This window comes from Ambystoma mexicanum, chromosome 1p (genome assembly GCF_040938575.1).
Source record: "Ambystoma mexicanum isolate Mex_15411 chromosome 1p, UKY_AmexF1_1, whole genome shotgun sequence".
NCBI lineage: Eukaryota > Metazoa > Chordata > Amphibia > Caudata > Ambystomatidae > Ambystoma > Ambystoma mexicanum.
The window spans coordinates 276,564,040-276,586,232 of record NC_090921.1 but is presented as its reverse complement, the minus strand read 5'-3'; the positions used below and the strand labels follow the sequence as shown (position 1 = coordinate 276,586,232).

Here is a 22,193-nt window from a genome sequence, read left to right as displayed (position 1 = left end):
TCATAAATTGAAGAAAGTCCAGGGTATTCTGACCTCTGAAATGGAGTAAAACCCATTTGTAAGGCAGAAGGAGCCAAACTCGTCGTTATTGGACGAGAAAATGTCGATTTCGTCGATGCCGATGTAACAGGCTTCGAAGGCACTGAAAACGACGACAAAAAAACTGGAAGGGGTCTCGAAGAACTCGAGAGGATCGGGATCCTACTCGAGGGCATCGACGACGGTCTCGACGTCGTGCCGGAGGCCCTTGAAATCACTGTTGGCTGTGGGGTGGCCTTGGTCCTCTCTTTCATCGTCGTCGACGTCGGCGTCGACGATGGCGTTGAGTCGATCGACCGATGCGTCGAGGAACCCTTCAACAACGGCGTCGATGGCGCCGATCCGTGCATTGAAGGAATCTTCGACGACGGCGTCGAAGGAATCCTCGACGACGGCGTCGAAGACGGTGCCTTCTTACCCGATGGCTCATGGCGCTCTCGGGTGGAATGTTTCGCCGGGTGCTGTGACTCGCAGCGTTTTGATTCTTTGGGTTTTTCACCCGGGGTATCACCCTCAGCTGTCTTCGAGGGGCTCGAGGCTGCGTTCTCGAAGACGCTTAACATTTTCTTTCTGAATTCCTCCCACTCAGCTTGAGAACTGTGTTTGGTGGAACAGGAGATTCTTTATGGGGACACAGAAGACGATGAGGAATGGGACCTTCGACGTCTCTTTTTTGAGTGTCTTGATCTCGACGAATGGTGGGAGCTGCTTCGAGATCTAGAATGGGAATGTTTTCGACGACGAGGAGACGAATGCCTTGACTCAGCCGATGAAACTTTCGAGGAGGTTTTGGCTGACTTACCTCTCTCGAGCTTCCCCTTGCGCTCCTTCAAGGCTTTCGCCATCATGGACATGCAGTCCTCACACTCTGAACAATGGTGCTCGGATCCCAAGCACCATAAGCAGACCCTATGTGGATCCGTTATTGATATTTTTTTACTGCAGTCTCGACATTTCTTGAAGCCAGATCGCGTCGTTGTCGGTTCTGATGAAGAAGCCATTGAGAACGATAAGGAATATTCGAGTAGAAATAGATAGTTAACCTGACTGAACTGAGCAACGACGTTCTGAGGCCCCACGAAGCGCGGAAAAACAGAACTGAGCAACGGACGCAGCGCGTGGCTATTTATGGGCTTGGTGACGTCGGCGCCGATACGGTGGCCGTCGAGGGACATCGACTCGGCGGACGTCGACGCACAGCGCCCTCTACAGAAAAAATTTCCAAGGCCAGCAAGCTAGAAACGTATTATCAAAGATAAGGAATACGTCGGAGGACACAATCCCTTCGAAATATATATACCCAGGTAGCGCCCCCTCGAGTTCTCCCATTTAAAACCATGATCGTCTACAAATTTCACTGTATTAGCGGTCAGGGGAAATACCACAGATTTGGAGTGGTTAATTTTTAGCCCCGACATTTGACCAAACCTTATCATTTCGCGCATTACCGGGTTAAGGTTCTCTTGGGGGTTGCCGTTAAACAATATGACGTCATCAGCGTAAAGGGAGACAATTTGTGTGGACCCAGATTAAGACCCCTGTGTATTTGGAATTCGCGCAGTCGCGATGCCAAGGGTTCCATAATAAGCGCAAAGATTAGAGCGGAGAGTGGGCATCCCTGTCTCGTTCCGCGTTCTGGTGATATGCTCGAGGACCTAGTGTTTTCCAGTGTGACATATGATCGTGGGTCGTTATATAACAGAGACACTAACTTAATGAAGAAGTTGCCAAAGCCCATTTGTCTAAGAGTTGCCAGCATGAATGGCCATTCCACAGAGTCAAATGCCTTCTCGGCGTCGAGGAGCACTGCTATTTCCTGCTGTGTTGGGTCTAGGGCCTCCATGACGCCGAACAGCCGTCTGATGCCATAGGTGGTGCTGCGTCCCGGGATAAATCCTGCTTGATCTCCAATTGTTAGAGCTGGCATGAGAGGGAGAAGCCGTGATGCCAGAATTTTTGCGAGGATTTTATTGTCCAGGTTGATCAAAGAAATCGGCCTGTATGACGCACATTCATCAGCGGTTTTGCCGGCTTTATGTAACACTATTATATTGGCTTCACGTAGTGTGGAGGTAAGGCAACGGCGCTCGATAGATTCCTCATAGACTCGTAGCAGGAGAGGGGCCAAGATGGCCACGTGGGCTTTGTAAAACTCTCCAGTGAGACCGTCTGGTCCGGGCGCTTTGGGGCTCGGGAGGGATTTTATTGCATTTATTATTTCCTCAGCTGTTATTGGTGCGTTCAATGGCTCTCGCAGGGCTGCCTCCCCCCAGTACAGCTCAGTGTAATTGAGATATTCTTGTAAAGAGTTAGGGTCTGAGTTGCCTCTAGAGCTGTACAGGTTCTGATAGAAATCTCGTAATGCGTTGGCGATGTCTCCTTCCGAGTATACCAGCTGCCCTTGTGCTCTTTAATGCATTCCGCACGGGTTGGGGTTCGGTCTATCGATAGTAATCGGGCAAGCAGTGCGCCTAGCTTCTGGCCCTCTATTGTCGGATCTGGTGCTTGCGGCTGAGGAATTTTAGTTCCCTTTTGGCTGTTTCCCTGAACTTCTGAAGCTCTTCTTTCAGCCCTACCCGAATTTGAGGGTTCGATGTTGTGGTGGTTTTCGTCTCTAGTTCCTTCAACCTACGTTTAGTCCGGGAACCGTTGCGCCTGCCAGGGAGACATCAAGTGTGACCATTGAGTGGTCGGAGAACGTGCATGGTAGAATTTGACTCGTTCCCCAGGAGAACGGACAGTGGGTGGATGCCATAATGTAATCTATCCTGGAGTTAGTGTTGTGAACAGGCGAATAAAATATGAAGTCTCTTGCATCGCGGTTGTGATGTCGCCAGGTGTCGGATAGATCAAACGCTTGGCATATTTCTCGAACTTGGATGCTGGTTCTAGACAGGTTCCCGGTTGTATTATGGGATTTGTCGAGTTTGGGATCGATTGGCTTGTTAAGGTCAGCTCCCCATATGATGGTTTTGGCGTTGATCCTGCCAAGTTGGGACATCACCCAGTTGAAATTGTCAGGTCCATCAGCGTTTGGAGCGTAGGAATTCACAATCACCACTTCCTTCCCTGCGATTATCCCTCTTACCAGCAGGGCTCTTCCCTCAGTGTCTTTCTGCGACTCGATGAGACTAAAGTTTGACTTCCTGTCAATAAGGATTGCAACCACTCTGGCAAAGGACGAATACGACGAGAAGTACCTGTGGCATCCCCAGGATTTGGCCCACTGCAGTTCTGCCGCTGGCAGGAGATGGGTTTCTTGGAGTATGGCGATGTTGATCTTATGTCTACGGAGATACTGGAAGATTCTCCTATTTTTTGCCGGTTGATTACCGCCACTAATGTTCCAGGTGGCGATTTTAAACGTTGTTACTGCCATTCAGGTGACCAGGTAGGTTCTTACTCGACAGGATGTGAAGGTGAGACTGATAACTTGAACTGAATAAGTAACTGAAGGGATTGGCTTCTGGGGCATCAATGGAGTGCATCATACTTGCTGTGAAATGAGAGAGGGGTGAGTAAGGTGGACGCGTAGAACCTGATTCCCTCCCTAGTGTGGGCAACCCCCAACTGGCCCACAAAAATCCCTCCTTTAGAAACAGAACTGTAAACATTGCTGCGCTAGGGGCGCTAGTAGCCCGCCAAGAGGGTACCGGGCTCCCTTTGACAACAGGATTTTGTTCCTGTGGTGATTAGCAAGAATGAGAACGGAGGCGTGCTGACATCATCCACCTATTGTTAGAGTCATGGGTTACGGGGGGTCTCTTCTCACTCGATCCTCACGTCGAGGTCTCGGATTGTTCCCGTGGGGCCTACAGCCGGCCCGGTTTAAATAGTTGCTGGCCGCCTCGGGGGTATTGAAGAAATGTGCCCTCCCGTCACGTTGAATACGGAGTTTCGCTGGGTACAACCTAGAATAAAGGATATGATTATCCTGCAGGCGCCGCTTGACTGTTATGTGCGACCTCCTCTGTGACTGTACTTCCTGGGAAAAGTCTGGGAAGAGCTGAATGGGGTCGCCGTCGTACTGGAGCTTCCCCTTGTCTCTAGCTGCCTTGAGTATCGCATCCCGGTCTTTGTAGTTTAATAGCTTAGCTATTATCGGTCAAGGGTTTGCGCCTGGCACTGGTCTAGTATTCGGGATTCTATGCGCTATTTCTACCACAAAAAGCTGAGACAACATTTCTCTTCCGAAGAGTGCTATGCACATCTGTTCGACATGATCTTCCATTTTACCAGGAAGTTGTTGCTCTCTTACTCCGATGATCCTAATGTTGTTCCTTCGGCAACGGCCCTCTAAATCTTCATTTTTAGCGCATACTACCTTCATCTGGGTTTCGAGCACGGAAACTCGGGAGGTCAGTGCCGCTGTCCTGTCGTCCAAGTCGGATACGCGCTGTTCGACGGCGTCGAGTCGATCTGCCTGCTTATCGAGTCTGTGTTGGAGTTGATCTACCTTCGTCGATAAGGTGTCCAACTTGCTTCCCAGGCCAATGATGCCGGCTTTTAGGTCCATCAGGATCTCTCTGATATCTGATTGTGGGGTCTATACCTCCATTGGCGCCACGTCCGGCATAGGGGATTCAGATCTGCTGCTGGTCGTGGGTTTGTTCAAGGAGCTAGTTTCGAAATTCAGTTTCTTCTGGGTCTTATCTGTTTTCCCGATGATGGCTTTGGGAGAGGCTCATAGGAGAAAGCTAGGTTTTGTTTGTTATGATCAGTGACCGCTCCTGGTTGGACCCAGATGACGGTGGCGTTTAGTTCCTTTGGTCGAGGGGCTCATATAATTCGTTCAGTGGACGTTGCAGGATGTGTACGGCAGGTAGGGCGCAGCTTCTTAGGTCACGCGGCAAGCCCGGGTTGGGCGAGGCGCGCTGGCGCACTCCTGACAGATTTCCTATGGTCTTGGCGGATAAGGGGGTGCCTTGTGTCTTTACTCGATTTAGGCAATACTTTCTGTGCTTCTGTGCCTCTGGGTGGGGGCCCCCGGCTGATCCTGTTGTTTTTCTCCACTCCAGCAGCGCCAGTAGGTAACAGTGCGCGTTTCTATTATCAGAGCAGCGTGGGTGCTGAGATTGTGTGACGAAGGATGGAGTGCCTGAGTATGCTTTCAGTTCCCAACAGTGTAACTATGAGATGCGGCCGCTGGTTTGTAGGACCCAGCGATCGAGGCAAGCCGATTTCAGGTTGTCCTTTGCCCAATTGTCCCCAGGTTTCGTGTAGCTAGAGTATGTCGACTCTTCAGTTGCTTGATGACCCGGTCAGGTCTCGCTAGAGTTGCAGTGAGTCCGATTGACGCTGGGAGTGATTTTGCAGAATTGCGTGTCCTGACTCAAGCCGTTGGCAGGCGGCTTAGAGCGTGGGCCTTCCCGCCGTACTGCGTGCCTGGCCCACGCCATGGCGCCCGCCGCCCTAACCCCCCGCTTCCACGGAGAACGTTGTTGTGGGAACTCCAATGTACAGCGGAAATGACTTAGGTGCTTTTGTTGCTGGAGTTCAGAGCCCATTGCCCCGGGGGGACCTCGCCAGCTGTATGCTGCCGGGATGGGCTCAAGGGAGATGGGCACATCCCACCCGGAGACCATGCGAGGGACGCGAGCCCGTAGGAAGTTTGCCCAGGGCGGAGGGAGCGGAGCGGGCCCATCCAGCCGCCGCGCCGCCGGCTGCACACGCCACAGCGCTCTCCTACCTGGACCGCTCCGGAGCCCCGGCGCCCTGGGCTTTTGCACTTCTGGTCCCGCACCAGGCCGCCGCAGGGACAGAGACCACCGCATCTCTCGAGTGCTGAAACGCACACCTCCACCTGCCTTCTTGAGCGGCACAGTACACGCTCCGGATGACTGTGTTTTTGCCAGGTGCCTGCCTTGTCCGACGGCACGAGTCCCCAGGAGGCCCCTCGCACGTTGTCTGTCGGCCTGCAGGCCCCAGATTCAAAAGTTTGTATCTCGGGCTGTGATCGAGTGTCAGAGATGAGATTTGTCTCAAATTAATCAGCCGGACACCGTGGATGTACACAGCAGAGGATTGGGATTATCTAGCTACCACAGGAGCGGCGATGTCGCAGGATTCATTAGAGCCGCACAGAGCTCACTCAGGAAGCGGCCATCTTGGGTGGCTCTCTAGCGCCCTCCCCTGTTGACAGACTTTAAACCGGAGGATTTATGGAGGCGGCTGCACCCAACAGATAGGCAATACTCACATTACGCAGCGCCACATGACCTGCATACTAGGCTGGATTATTTGTTTGCTGCTGCCGAGATAGCAGGAGAAATTGTGGGCGGGGAATATAAAGCCTGGGTGCTTTCGGACTATTCCCCTTTGGTCCTGGAGTGGTGGCACCATCCCCCTATAGCACGTATCCCGACGTGGAGGCTTAGAGCTGAGGCCCTACAGGACACAGGATTCCGAGAGGACCTAAGGGAGGCCATCAAAGAATACTTTGGCATTAATACTGGCAGCGTGCAATCTGTGGGAACAGTATGGGAGGCATTCAAGGGGGTGGTGCGTGGGGTAGCAATATTAAAATCTAGGGGGCTCCAAGGAGGTATAGAATGAGAGATGCAGGAAACGGAAAGGGAGCTAGAAGATTTGATGCGTGGTTGGGGGACCACCCGAGAAGACGGAGTAAAGATGAGGGTGCTGCAACAAGCCAGCAGTGAGCTCTGGGATAGGCTATGTAAGCTGAATTATAAGAAATACTTAGAAAGGCAGCATGCGGGTGGAGACAAGCCGGGCAGATTGCTGGCCTGGTAATATAAAAATGAGACACCCTGACCGGTGATTAGAGAAGTTAGGGGTGAGGAGGCCCAGATCCGGGATACCCAAGAGGGTGTGAATGAAGAGTTCCTCAGATATTATAAATGCTTGTATGAGGACGCGGGTGGAGACATGGGTCAAGAAATTCAGGAAACATTAGAAGACATAGGTCTGGGTACATAGGTAGGATATATAACCTATACATAGGTATAGGTTTTATATCCTTGCGTTGGAGCTGTTGGCAGTTTGCCTTAGACAACAATACGGAGAGGTAGGGATCCGCACGGCGGGAAGCACACACCTAATATCATTGTATGCCGATGACATGCTTCTGTATCTGCGCTTCCCAGAAGAGAACCTACAATATGTCCTGGAGGTGATGGAACGGTATGCCACCCTCTCTGGCATATCGGTAAACCCCGGGAAGCCCAGCGTGTTCCCCTTGGGGAGATAAAGGGGCATTCCTCTAGGGAAACGGCCCATTTTGCAGATACCCTGGCGAAACGAGACGTTTCAATACCTAGGCATACCTAGGCATAGATGTATACCACACGATAGAGGCAGAGCATAAATACAACACGGAGAAAGCAGTTGAAGGTATTAAAAACAGCATGGTGTTTTGGTCCAGATTGCCCCTAGCCATGATGGGAAGAGCAGCTTTGCTCAAGATGGTTGTCCTGCCCAGACTGCTACACTTTTTTGTGAATGTCCCGTACTTGATCCCCAAACGTTTTTTTGTCAAACTTCATAGCCTGTGCAGGGACTTCATATGGCACAATTCCAGGAACAGGGTGGCCCTTTGGAAATTACAAAATTCGTGTGATAAGGGGGGTATAAACCTACCGATTATTGAACTGTATTACTTGGCGGGACAGCTAGTATATGTAGCTAGGTGGTTGTCTGAGGATGAATCTGCTGAAACCAGGCTTTAGATGGCGAGATTGCTGGTGCTGGGCTGGGAGGTCTGGCGTAGAGCATGGCAAACTGTGGGTGACCCGGACCCGCTCTCTCAGCAGGACCCGTTGGTGGTGTTATGTGGGGGAGCCTCGCAACTGATGAAAGGGGTCCGCAGATACTGGGAACCGGTGGGCCTGGCCACCTTAGGTGATATATGGCAGGAGGGAGAGGCATTAGGATTTCAAAGATTAATGGAGGAGACCGGGGTGCATAAAGGCCAACATATTACTTATTCCAGAATCATGAAACGGGTGAGTGAAAGGTGGCCCAAAGCAGTACTTGCAGAACAACCTGATGCCACCATAGAAACGATGTATGATCTCTCGGAGGGCGCGCATGATATATCTCAGATATATGAGTTACTGAGCACGAGGGCGGGGATGGACAATGGGATAGAGCCCAAAGGTACCATAAGAAGGTGTCCCGGAATGCAAGACTTCAGCAGATCCAATTATATGTCACCCACAGAGCATATTTGACCCCCGGTAGAATAGCCAGGTTTGGTGGCCCGGCTGTACAGAAATGTCCCAGGTGTGGGGAGGAGGAGGCTAGGTTGCTGCACATGTCCTGGGCTTGCCCGGAAGTGAATAGGTTCTGGATAGAACTGAAAACAAGATTGGCTGACAGAGGGGTGGTGCTAGACGTGGGGTCGGCTTGGGCATGAATGCTTGGGAGCTTTCCCAGGCCATGTAACCTAAGGCATATTAGCAAGATGAAGGACTTGGCTTATATCTTGGCCAAGCGTAGATTTGCAATGCGCTGGAAAGCGGCCCATCGGCCTAGATTGGAGATGTGGTGGGCAGACCTCTTGAAATGGTAAGAGGCAGAAACGGCTGCCTGGTATGAAGCAGTCACCAGAGGTGAGGAGGAAGAGGTGAGTCCCCTGATGGCTTGGAGGCAATTGGTGACTTCAGTGGTGAGCCCCCCCCCCCCAGGCCGACCACGAAGTTAATGACATGGATGAGATGATGATAATAGAGACGCCTGAAGACGCTCAGGTGGAGGACATGGATACAATGGCTCAAGTTAATGGGTGGGAGGGGGAAGGACTGAAGAGTGTATTTCATAATGTAACGTTTTAAGATTGATCACAAATGTCCTAACTGATTGTAATGTTTGGAGTGTTGTTTGTTAAAAATAATAAAAATTATTTAAAAAAAAAAAAACATGGTGGTCTGTGGACTTTCCATAGTTCCTCTGATAATACAGCATGAAGTCACTGTAGTTTCCTCTTCCTGCCTCACAATTATCCTAACCTCATGGCTGGGTCACTGCGAACTTGTTCTGCATCATAGTGTACCCCACACTGTGACAGAGTCATTAATAGCTCTGATTTTCGAATCCTTTGCCTGCAGAGGAGTCTCATCGCTCTCTCCTCATGCTTATGTTAGTGTCTTTACATTATATTTTGACTGATTTACAGAGTTCTAAGTAGTGCGAGGGCTAGCTCTGAGGGCTAATGCGCAGTGTTCTGTGGGATGCAGTTGCTGATAGTTTACGTCTTTGTCTGCTTGGGGCACATTGCCCATGTGCGTTTCTCAGTAGCAAGTCCTCCCGCTGCGTCCATGGCCTCACATAGCTGTTGTGTTCCAGAAGGATTCCGTTCAGCTTACGCTCGTAGCTGTGACGTCGGCCCATAAGCAGGTAGTCCCGCTGCTCAACCAGGTGGGGGCAGTCACACACACCAGACACCCAGATGTACCCCAGATCTGTTATGGGGTAGCGGTTCTTGTAAGTGTGCTTCACCTGAACATCGTAGCGGGTTCTATTTCCAAAGATCCTCTTCCCCAGGATCCTGCCTCGGAACACTGCAACAACAAAAAAAGGAAATGATCCTTGCAGCATCCAATATGACACTGTGCCCACCACCACAATGGCCTTACACAAACAAATGAGTGAGAAAGGGACGGTCCCCACAGCAGCCAAATGAGTGGAATGTAGAGGAAGCCACTGCCCTGAGATGGGTAATGAGAGAGGGAGACCAGTTTACCAACAGGTACTGAGGGAGAGAGAAATGCTTGCACCTCCCCCCACACCATTCAATAAGACATTGCACCTATGTGAAGGGATCTGCCAAAAGTAAGGGAGAGATCTTCTTCTGATGCTCTCACTGTGTATTGAATGAGGTAAAAGTAAAAAAAGACAAATGCTTAGGAGGAATAGGATCTCTGTTTATCACTCATGGCTTCTCAAGCCCTTGTGAATGGACCCTATAGAATGACCACAGAATTAGCGTTTGCCCTTCTTATCCCTCACTAAATATTTTTTAAAATGTTAGCCTTTAAATCGCAGTCTGTCAACAGGAAGGTACATGTCTGTGTGGTATGTTCTTGCTCTACCCTTATCCTTGTGCCAATGTGCCCCACCCGCATATTAGCCAATCAGGAAAAGGAAGAGAAAAGTACCGCTATTACAATGTGAGCTGCTTCGCTGCAAATGTTTCGCCTAAAGGAGAAACCCAGCTCGTCCAGGTACATTCCAGAAAATAAAAGTGAAATATAAGCAAGATTCCGGTCATAGAAACTGGAGGGTCTCAATTTCAATTATCCATTAGAAAGCTTTGCCTCGAGAGATAGGGTCTAGCTCCTCCTCTAGAACGCTCTGTACCAGGCTTTCAAAGTCATCCCCACCACAGATTCATGTAATCCTACAAAGGAAAGAGCTTTTGTAAAGATAGGTGTGGCCTGGCAGTCAGAAGGTTGCCTCTACCTCAAGGAGGCATTGTGTCTAGAAGCTGGGCTTCACTGAGATCGCATTACCCAAGGCAGCAGCAGCAACAAAGTGGTTAACTTAGCAAATCCTGAGAGTCAAGTTAGGGCAGGGATACCATCCATTCTATCAACAGAATTCAAATTTCATCAGCAGAACATTTTGAACATTTTATGGATTTTTGGACCGCTTGCTCACTTTTATGAGTTTAATCTTATTATTTCAACAAGGACATTTTTAAATCAACTCCCTCCATGGACCTGGAAAATATTTGTGAAGAATTCTCCATTCTAAAACTATACACAGATATTGTGCTTCTATTTCATGGACCTGTAGACTATTGTGTGCACTTATAATAATATATGCTTTATGGTGGCATTATGCATATCACTTTTAGATTATGGTGTGAGCAGCCAACCAAGGATACACTGTGCCTAGAAGCTGGGCATCTCTGAGATCTAGAAAGGAATATGCCATAACACTTAATTCTAATGAGTTATTAGTAGTAATTGTGACGAATCGAAGGAATTCTTACCTTCTTGCTAAGGGAGAGGCTTTCTCCCTGTGAGGCTACGGTGGTGAGCCCACTCCACAAAACCCTTCCTAGGGGTACAGGCAAGTGGGGCCTCACCGGGAGAGACTCCCCCTTTAGGGACATGTACTCCCGTTCTGATGAGGAACTCACTAAAAGTCCTATTCATAATATATCTGAAAACATTATTGTGGAACCATAAACAAAGAAGACACTGTATCTGTTATTGTCATACAGAAACCCAAAATATCTTTATAAATAGAATATCCCATTCCACTGGGACAAAGAAACCAATCAAGAGTAATAATGAGAAACCAGGACGTACACCGGGGAAGTCGCAGGTGCACCTCATACAGACGGAGTTAGGAGACTGGCAAAAGAAAAAGCCAGTGAGTTTCAAAGCGCTGGTGTTCACGGCTACTGAAAGAGAAGCAGACATGCAGCGTCTTGCCTGCAGAGAATGAGAAATTGACTCTCCCGTGGACACGGAGGGAGAGAAGGAAGAGAAATAGACACTCAGCATTTTACTGATACAAGCAGCATCTCCAGTCTGAAGGAGACTGTGAAACTGATACCGACGTGCAGCGGCTTACCTGGGGTAAGACAAGGGAAACAGATGGATGTGCGTCTTGGATACCGAAGCAGAAAAATATACCAAAGGTGGTGGAATGACCACGAAAACCTTGTGGTGGACCATGAGTCCGCCAAACAACGTCAAAACCAGCCTGCAGAGAAAGACACAAAATATAGCGATTTCACAACCCAGTCTTCTGCTCCATTCATCTAGTAATTCAGTATTCTCCTTATAGTTCGATACAATTCGATGATACACCCTACTCGCAAGCGACTGAACGCCAGAAGTGAAAAGTTCAACATTCACATCCCCGTCACAATGCACTTCACCAATACATCTCTTCAATTTCCTGAAGTCCGAGATAGAAAAATTTTCAACAGTGAAAGTAGCACTTAACTCAGCAAAGTCAATCCATTTTCCATCTTTAAAAACATCACTAATCCATTGAATTCCGCCAAGAAAACACTCCGGCCAAAACAACAACTTGCCATTGTCCGTTATAGCTTTATTCAGCCACAGAGATGCATCAGGCGATTTCAGAGCAACCGAGCCACACATATCATAGATATTCTTCCAAACGTCTCTTAGAAACTCCGTCAAGGGGCATCTATTACCACGTTTGCTAACAGTCGTGAATATCGCTCTTGGGGCGAGTGGGCCCCTCACACTTGCCTCCGCCATCGCCCATTCACTAGGAGAATCCTTCAAAAAAGGAAGAAAAAATTGGCACGAGAAGGCCATATGATATGCCTTAAAATTTGGGACACCCAGTCCCCCCTTCTCGACCGGTAGCTGGAGTTTCCAAAGCTTCAGTCTAGGCGGTTTCTCATCCCAAAGAAAGGACTGGAGAGTGGTATCGATCAACTTCCAAAAGGATTGACCAATTTTCAGGGGAAGCATACTCAGAATATAATTAATTTTTGGTGCAGAATTCATCTTTAGCGCATTTACTTTACCCCACAGAGATAGGTGCAGTACCGACCACCTTTGGACGTTCAATTTCAGTTCCTTACAAACCATACCCATGTTCTCTTCAACCATATCACTAACATCCGGAGTCAACCAAACCCCCAAGTATTTCAGCTTTTTCTCACACCATTGAAATCCAATCCCCACCACCAAAGACTTATCACAAAGTGCAGTCACCGGCATTACCTCCGATTTAGACCAGTTAATCTTATATCCAGCCACTTCATGAAACCAATTAAGTGTGTTCATCAACGAATGCAAAGACAAATCCAAGTTCCTCAAAACCAATAAAAGATCATCTGCGTAGAACCAAATCTTCTGTTCAACACCGTGAAAGGAAACACCTTGCAAATTCAAATCACCTCTCAATGCGATAGCCAGCGGTTCAATGGCTAGGACAAACAGCAAAGGGGACAATGGACAACCTTGCCTAGTGCCCCTATGTAAATCAAAAGATTCCGACAATAAGCCATTAGTTTTGATGTGTGCGAATGTGAAGCTTTGTTCGATAAGTTTGACTGAACGGTCGAGACAAATCAAAATTCTCAATAGAGTTTTTTGGAGCCCGGAAAGGCTTAAAAATAGAGGTTTGTCTGATTCTGATGTTTGTTGGTGTTGTTGGAGTGAGAAAGGCAGTATGGAACATTTGCTGTGGGACTGTGTGAGGGTTCGTGGCTTTGGCATGAGGTTTGTACTATTTGTCTCGGGGTTTTGAACCAAAATGTTGACTTGGATTTTAAGACTATGGTGCTGGGCTGTGATGATTTACTGGATGACCTTTCACTGTCGGAAAATAAATTTTTGTTCAGAGGTGCTTCTATTTGCAAAAAAATGATTTTGAGGAGTTGGAAATCATGTGTCTCACCAGTATTGGAGGATTGGATTACAGAAATGAACTGCCTAGCGAATATTGAGAAATTTATATACAGAAAAATGGGGAAAATGAGTTTACATACAAAGGTCTGGGGAGTTTTTTTGAGTAGGTACTAGTTCATCGCTTAATTCTTTCTTTTTCTATTCCTACATGTATATATGCTTTATACTGTGTTATGATTTATTGAGATTTATTGTTCAGTTCTGCTCTATGTACTAAAATTAAAATAAAGAAATAAAAAAAAAACAAAATATAGCGATACAGGAAGTACCTTGTGATCATCCTGAATATCAAAAGAGAAAAGAGAAAATCCTGACAATACAGAGAAGCAACCCCAAGCCACAAGAGGTCCTGGTGACGTTACCCCAAGAAGTCACAAGTAAAGGCGAAAAAAAGGGGTACCCAGGAGGGGAGATGATAATCGTTATAGGACTAATCCTACTCGTCCCAGTCAAAGTAAAGAGACTGTGATACTTGAACCCAGAAGGGGTAGAGTTAATCATTATGGGATTGATCATACTCGTTGAGGTCAATGTCAAGAGATTGTTATAATTGAATCAAGAGGAGAGACAGTGATATTCAAACCAAAAGAGGTGAGCAAGGATCTGTGTGAGATTGATCAAACACATCCCAGTTATAGTAAAGAGATATTAATACACAAACCAAGAGAAGTGCATGGAAAACATTGAGACTAATCTTACTAGTCTCAGTAAAGATAAAGAGACACATATTATAAAATCTCAAGAAGTGAACAAGAGTCAATACTATAATATTCAGTCTCAAGTGAATAAAGTCCAAGAGAGGAAAGTGGAAAGAGAGACAGGTAAATGGTGCAACTATTTATCTCAGCAAGAGAGAAATATACATTTCTATAAATAAGATAAAGAGCAATGTGACAGAACCAAAAGGGATAATCATCTCAGCAAGGCAAAGTCAAGTCATATATGAACTGTATAAACTAATAAAAACCATAACCAGAGGTTACTTGAAGATTAATTATTGAAGAAGTAATTTACATAAAGCAAACCACATAACAGGAGAAGGGAGTCATTTTTCTGTTCTTAGTTGTTATTATAGTGGTCACCCAGGTTTCTTTTGGACTGTGGACAGTTTCTGTTAAAACATACACTGATGACTGATGATTCCCTTAGTTAGGTAGGGACGCCTTATACAATAGGGAGAATTAGGCATTCTTCTTTTATTTAATAAAGCTGAATATCAAATGGTCAATCAGAGTCCTCCTCCTTCTTCTGACCCGCCAGATAATCCATACAATTTGAGGTATAATTCTAATGTTCACAGTGTCTGTTCTCAGTGCAACACTATTCCTTAGGGCTCTCTAAATGTTTTGAAAAGTTCTCCATGTGTGAACAAAAATCTGTTCTGTAGCACCATGTCGCTGGGTGCCAAGCCGGCCATGCATTGGCTGCCAATGTTTCACCGTCTAGAAACTCAGTCAAACGCGCCACCCATGTTGATACAGAACAGATATTTGTTGGCTAATTTAGACGATATACTTCAAATAGTCTGGCTCCCTTCCTGGCTATTAGGGGTATTTATTTTCAGAGTCCTATGTGCTGTAATTGGCCTCACTCTGTGTACTACTTGAACAGTTGAATATAAATCTCACGCTTGTCACCAGAAAGATAACTGTGCCATTACCTCTCTGTCCCTCTTCCTCATCACAGTCCTTACTTTATGAGGTGAGTCCTTATCCGTGAGACATGTGCTTCAAAATTCTCCTAAAAACATGGATGTTTCCTAACTTTGATTTTTTTTTTAAAAAAAGGAAATGAAATAAAACTCCTCCAACCAGCTGGGCATAGGGCACCTCTGACTCACTCAGACTTCCTGTTTTGGTCTATCCACGCTGGATGCCTGGTCATGTGTGCCCCTTTTACAGCATGCCGCAGGTAAGTACTTAGACCTTTCTATACTATGTACATTATTCCATTTTAGGTATTTTGTACCTTGGACATTTGGGCTAAAGATTTGTTAGAAATGTTCAATTCAGTATGGGTTCCCTGTGGAATATGTAATTCTTGCATATCAGGAATTAATTTCTCAAGGCATGTTTCATGATGAGCCTGGGCAGACCATGTGGCTGAAATGTGTTGCTCCAGCAACCGGGATATATATACTCCTGGTGTCTATGAGTTTACTGTGATAGGGTACTCTTCTGCCTAGCCTTCCACCCCCTCCCAAACTGTGACCCTGTTTAGGACAAGAATCAGGAGGCCTTTTTCTCTGAGGATTAATCAAGTCAAGAACCAAACAAAAGGGCAAAACAACCAAAATATCTATGTCCTGTAAGGGGAAAAGGGAAACAGTTTTGCTTTAGTCTCAGTGCTTCCCATGCCAGTCACACAAAGCCTCTGGCAAAACTCTGGAGCGTCTGGGTGTTTTGCTTGCTGATTCAGTACGAAGCGGCAGAACTGTTTTATCTTCCTCCAACTGTGTTAGCCAGACACTGGTCCAGCACAGCCGCATAGCTGTCAATCAACCAGGCCTAGAGTTTCTTGCAGGTAAGGCTTTCATTTGCTTTCTGCAAGCTACTAATCACCTCCATCTCCAAGGGTGCTTGCTGTTCTTCACCAACCCCTACTCTCTCTGCTCCTAAATGTCTGCAAACATGCTTGTTCCTGAGGGGCTCAAAACTATACCTTCACCACTTTCCTGCCGCCTCCTCCTCCTGCTTATTCTACCCCTGTGCCTCACCACTTTCTCTACTCCTCTTTCTCTATTCCTGTGCCTCCTTGACACCTCTCCACATGCTTGGTCCTCTACGCCTCTGATGTGTACCCCTTCAAGGCACAGGGAAGACAAACGCCTCCTATTCTAAGGCTTAGGGGTTAAACGTGATCCCACCATCCTCTCTTTTATCTGCTACAAATCTAGTGTAATTCTCTCTGTTGTGGGTTCCTCCGTCAACAAGGCACTAAACCCAGCCTTATTCTGGTGAGTTTATTGTCTGCGGGTACATATCAGGTAAGTGACATACAAGCAGGTTCCTGTCCAGTTACTGCCAGCTCTAAGATGTAACTGCCACCTTTAGAATGCCCCGGCAGTCACACACACCACATTCCACAATGACCTCACCATATTCCACATACACTGTGCTTGCATCCCAAGAGCAAACCTACTACACGACTCCTTCTGTCACACAAAACAAACAACCGAGCTAAACGAAAATTGACATCTGAGTAGTTCTGCAATGTAAACCTCAACCTAAGATCATGACACCTCTCCCCCATTCACTCAACTAACCATACCCAAAACACTACACCACACCAAAATCCGCAACACAGATGATGCACCCATACCAGCACATTGGACAACAGCAAGGAAAGAGCTCCCTTACTCGTGGAACGTGTGGCCAGCAAGCAAACGAAATTAAAGAACCAACAGAAGGCAAATACAAATAGGTGGACCCACAACTGCAACCAAGTGGTACCTCGCGGAACACCACAGGGCAACCAAATAAAAATCAAATTAACATAGAACTGCCCCATCTCACAGCGCAGCAATGTTGAACCAGAACCACAACTCTGCAGACACAAATAGGTTGACATAAGGTCATCGTAGAGTTCAAAAGGAAAATGCATGAACAAAATGTGTCAAAACCACTGTAAATGTATCTCCCATACGCCAACCTAATAGACTACTGACAAGCGGCAAGCACAATAAACGCCAGTGTATGCAGCAACTCACTGCAGCCGTTACCCTGAATCTTAAGAAACAGACAGGCAATAAGACTCCTTGAATGCCAGTAAACGCAGGACCTCACTGCATCCCAAACCACACTACCCATCAGAAACAACCCCACAAGCGCAACTCACAGTAAGCAGAAACAACCGGAACATGAAAAATGAAGGCATACAATAGCACCCTAGCAAGTCCCTGCCCTAAGCGTGTCATCTGGCAAAGAATGATTTAGTGGGAAGTTGAGACATAAAAACAAAAAAAAGCTCAATGCAAAAATACTCGAACCCGGCAGAACCTCACTGCAATACGAAACCTCAGCAGCACCCCACTGCAAAATCACAGAAGCCGGCAGCACCTCACTGCAAAAGACTCAGAACCCCCCGGGCCATTCCGAACTCCGGCAGCACCTCACTGTAGAACACACACAATAAACCCCGGCAGCACTTCACTGCAAAACACTTAGAACCCACCTGGCCATTCCAAACTCCTGCAGCACCTCACTGCATAACACAAACAATAAACTCCGGCAGCACTTCACTGCAAAACACTCGGAACCCACCCGGCCATTCAGAGAAACACACCAATCCAACAAATCAATCAGGGGCAACCCCTACCAACAAAACACAAAAGAAACACAAATACATGCAAACACATTTAATATGCTTTCCACTCAAAACTTTGAAGATATTGTTGCTGTGCAATTCCTGCACCTACATGTCCAAAAACCAAAAACACTAGTCCCAGTGCTTGGCCTGCATCTCCATGTCTAATTTCCTTAAAAACCAAACCAAGTCCAACACAGATCCCGTGCACCCCCGCACCCACATGTCCATATTGCCCCCTGAAGAAGAGAATAAATAAAGTAACAAAAAACAAATATTAACATGTATCCAAACCACCCTCATGGTTAGACACACCCTAAGACACAATAGTGACTTGCCCAACCACAAAGGCCACAACACAACAGCATGAGAAACAGGCCAAAACACGTAAACATATGCCAGTGCCACCTGACCAATCTCTCCTACTTTGGAGGCCCCAACACAGAAACAAACAGCATAACAACACATTCTTTGTACGACCTACCAGACACTGACTTTTCTTCCTGATTGATAGCGAACCTCCTCCACAAACCAAGCTCAAATGTTAGGTCCATTTGCCACAAATCCTGAGAAATCCACTTATACCTCGGGTAGAGGTAAAAAGCAAACCAATTGCCCTCAAAACTGCTCCTGCACCGCTGGGACACAGCCTGTACTAACTGTCGACATGATCTGCTGCTTCGCCTCATAATTAACTTCATTGCCATATTCCCTGACAACCGTTCCGGCAGGGCCATGCTCCCAAAACACACCATCTGGCACTCTCCATGTAGCACTTCGGGTCCCACATTACATGGAATGTTCTCCCTGATCGTCACAACCACCTCAATGGTCATCACCGGCTCCTCCGTCCATGATGGCAGCGTCAGAAGCACACGCAACCTCCTCCTGTGAGGTGGCCTGGTTGTCTTGCGCCATCGTCGTCACTACTTCCCCGACCGAGCAGGAATCCGGAGCTCTGTGGAGCAATGCACTTTTAACAATCACGTCCTCAATAACCATGACGGGTGGGCTTGTGTGCACCACAACTCCAGTTGCTACGGACTGCCATCTTCTACACCGCCAGCCACCGGTCTGGAATCGTATCGTTCAGCAGCTCGCCGACTTCTGCTCACAACTAACTCCATACATGCTGACACTGCTGGCCCCCTCCAGCGCCTCTCACTAGAAGCAGCTGCCATATCCCCTGCTACAATTCAGGGGACCCACACCGCCCGATCTGCCAGTCCCCCAACACAGTTAGCTTCCACCATGAGCAGCTCCTGCACTGCCCAGCCTGTAAGTTGCTGACAACCATGTTCCTTGATCCGTGTACTCTCCCGCCAGCTCCTCCTCACTGGCACTGGCGACACACCGACTGCCAGCTCTCAAGGATCTTGGCACCAACCTGCCTTGGCCCTGCCTCATCCGCTGTCACTTGTTTGGTATGGATGAGGCACCTGGAGGGCAGTGTCTGAGTCTGCCCTGCCTGCTGCCCCCTCTGCCACAGTACTGGCACACCTGGAACACATGAAGACCACCTTGTTGCCAAAATGTTGTCGGTTGTTCAGCCAAAAAGACACTGGACCCAAGCATTTTATGGTGAGTTTATTGTCTGCAGGTACACATCAGGTAAGTGACATTAAAGCAGATACATGGACAGTAAACGCTGGCAAATTTACACCTTCCAGCTCCAAGGTGTAACTGCCACATTTAGAATGCTCCAGCAGTCACACACACACCATATTGAACAATCACCTTACTAAGTTCCCCAGAGCAAGCCTGGTACTTTACTGTATTTGTATAGCGCACCAAAAGGCCCAGAGGCATACGACCGCAGAACAAACAGACAAACACAAAATAGATGATAACTGAAGAACACCTCAGGCAGGCATAATCATCTAATTGTAAACAGACACAATCTAAAGTGCAGAGTTTTAAGCTTCTTTTTAAATATTTCATTTTATTTAATTTCCCTGAGATCCAGAGGGAATTTTTTCTAATCTTTCGGCGCTGCTACAAAAAAGCCACTTTTTCTACCAGTGTAAGTTTATATCTGGGCACTTCCAGTAAATTTAGACAATTAGATCTGAGATCTCAACTGGATAAATTACTCTTTGGGACTTCAGCTAGTACACTGGATTAGTCAGTATCACACATTTATGGGTGATCATAATCAGCCGATATTCAAATCTGGCATCAATGGGGAGCCAATGTAGGCCTCTTCTAGCATCAGATACATGGGGCCTCATTATGAGGAAGGCGGGTCGGGGGTTAACGGGGCCGGTAGAGCTGCCGCCCCTGTTAATCCCCTACTGCCTCATTACGAGGTCTCCTCGCGGGACCCGCTAAGGACGCCTGGTAAAACCAGGCGTCGTTAGCGGGTCCTTCGAGCAGGCCAGGATGCGAACAACGGGCCCGTCATTAACATGCCCGTTGTTTGCATCCTCCCCGTTCCCATTGAACCCTATGGGGGCTCAAATGGGAATGGGGATGTACCGGGTCTGGGTTCCCTGAATGGGGAAATACCGGGCCCTCCAAGGTCGGAATGGGGGTAGCGATGCCGCAAAAAGCGGCATGGTTACCTCCATTCTCGTAATGAGGCCCATAGTCTTTATTTTTAGGCTTAAAGTAATCCTAACAGCACTATTTTGTATTAGTTGAAGCCTGGCGCAGATCGCTAACAACAGACTGCTGCAGTAATCTATTATAGCGCCAATAATGGCCCTGGCGACTTTCACAACGTTTTCTGTCGAAATGTAGGGTAGTAACTGGATCAACAGTGTTATGTACTAGGCTGACGAGGAGACCATATTATTTACCTGGGCTTGCATGTTGAGGTTCTGATCTAGAAATAGTCCCAGTGTTTGAACTTTATTTTTGTGGCGGTTGTGCACTCTGCACTCTCCTTTTCCTAATCATCACTCTAAATGTTCCACTCCTTCTTTACAGCTTCTTATCCCTCCTCCTCAACACTTCTGCAGTCCCCCTCTCTCCTTTACAGGCTTACTTTCTCACTTCAATGCTCCACATTCCCTTCACTGGCAATGGAAAGCTTAAATATCTTACCATTGAAAGCTTGTATGTCTTGGCTGTTTAAAGAGATATAATGTTCTTGTGATGCAAGGGCTGTTGAGGACCTACCCTGCTTTGTGTTAATATGTAAGCTGTTGTCAGATCTAAGGAGGAGATATTTGCACCGCCACTTTATGTGTAAGAACATTAGAAGAACTTCAGAGGCCATGCAGTATATTTTGTCATGCACAGAGAGTAGCTTTGTTTCGGATCTTGGCAAATATATGACTGCCTCTTTTAAGCGTTTAGGCAGAGCATTTTAACGTAGTTTTAAGCCCGCCATAATCAAAGCTTATTTATCAATATATTCTAAATGCTGTTCGATTTTTAAATGTTTTATCTAATTTGGTATGTATTAACGATTTGTATTTTATTTTTGTATGTGCAAATGTGTGGTTACATTTAATTGTATTTTGAATTTTGTACTAAATGTAAATGGCGATGGGCGAATAAAGTATTATCTACCCTCCTCTTCACCACTCTGCCGCTGTCACAACACTTCTGCTTCTCTTCTTCCACAAATCTCGACTTTAACTGCCTCTCTCCTTTCTTCAACCACTTCATTCCCCTGCAACCCTCTTCTCTATGCTACCATCTTCTTGTTCTCCTTTACTTTCTCCTCCCAATTATGTCCCCTTATATCCTGCTGACTCCTTTTCTTCCACTTCTCTCTTCTCTCCCACCAAATACTCTGTGTTCCTCTCCTCTCTCTTCAGCTGCCTCATTCTCCAAAGTACTATGCTCATCAACTCCTCAGAAAGTTTCTATTACACAGTCTCCATGCACCCACACTGCTAGTACTGCTGTTGCGGTGCATAGATAGGGCCTGATCCCTCTCCCTGGGCAATGTGCAGTGTCCAACAGAAAAGTTCCCAAATTGTGTTTGTAACAAGACTCTGGCCTCCTGGCTACCCTAAACATTAACACAAATGTCCAAAGTCTTGGACTAACAAAGTGTTCACAAAGCGCTTACTAAGGTTCTTGCATGAGTTACATGGTGGACTTTCCTTCATGCCTGTGCTTTTCCCTCGGTTTTAACAGCCTCTCCCGGTTTTTAAGATTCACAGCTTTCTCTTCTTTTGCTTTTCCTCAGTCTCACAACAATTATTTCTATGCTTTAGCCAGCCTTAGGGGTTCTCATCATTTGCAGCAGGTCGCTCAGAGACTTTTGGTTTTCTTGGCATGTCTGTACGAGACCATGGGTTTACTCTGCATTCTCAGCAGGTCTCCCCAGACCTTCAGTTCTCTCCCCCTGATTTAGTGATCCCCTCAAGGAGACAATATTTGACTTATCACTCTTTTCCTCAGGCTCGGAAGATTCATTTAAAGGTTTCTCCAAGTCCTTGGGTTCTCAGCAGGTCTTTCCCAGATTGTCACTTTACCGTGAATGAGCTTCTCCCACCCCTTTTCATTCAGGGCCTT

General features: G+C 47.0%; 1 protein-coding gene across 1 annotated transcript in view; it reads right to left on the bottom strand.

Annotated features, from left to right (window-relative positions):
* Positions 1 to 2,445: 2,445 nt before the first annotated feature.
* Positions 2,446 to 22,193, bottom strand: part of ADAMTSL5 (ADAMTS like 5) — a 268,633-nt gene continuing 248,885 nt past the window's right edge. The window contains exon 11 of the mRNA XM_069612224.1: positions 2,446 to 9,560. Within this exon, the coding sequence (XP_069468325.1) occupies positions 9,196 to 9,560 (365 nt within the window). The 3' untranslated portion in view covers positions 2,446 to 9,195. The remainder of the gene's footprint in view (positions 9,561 to 22,193) is intronic.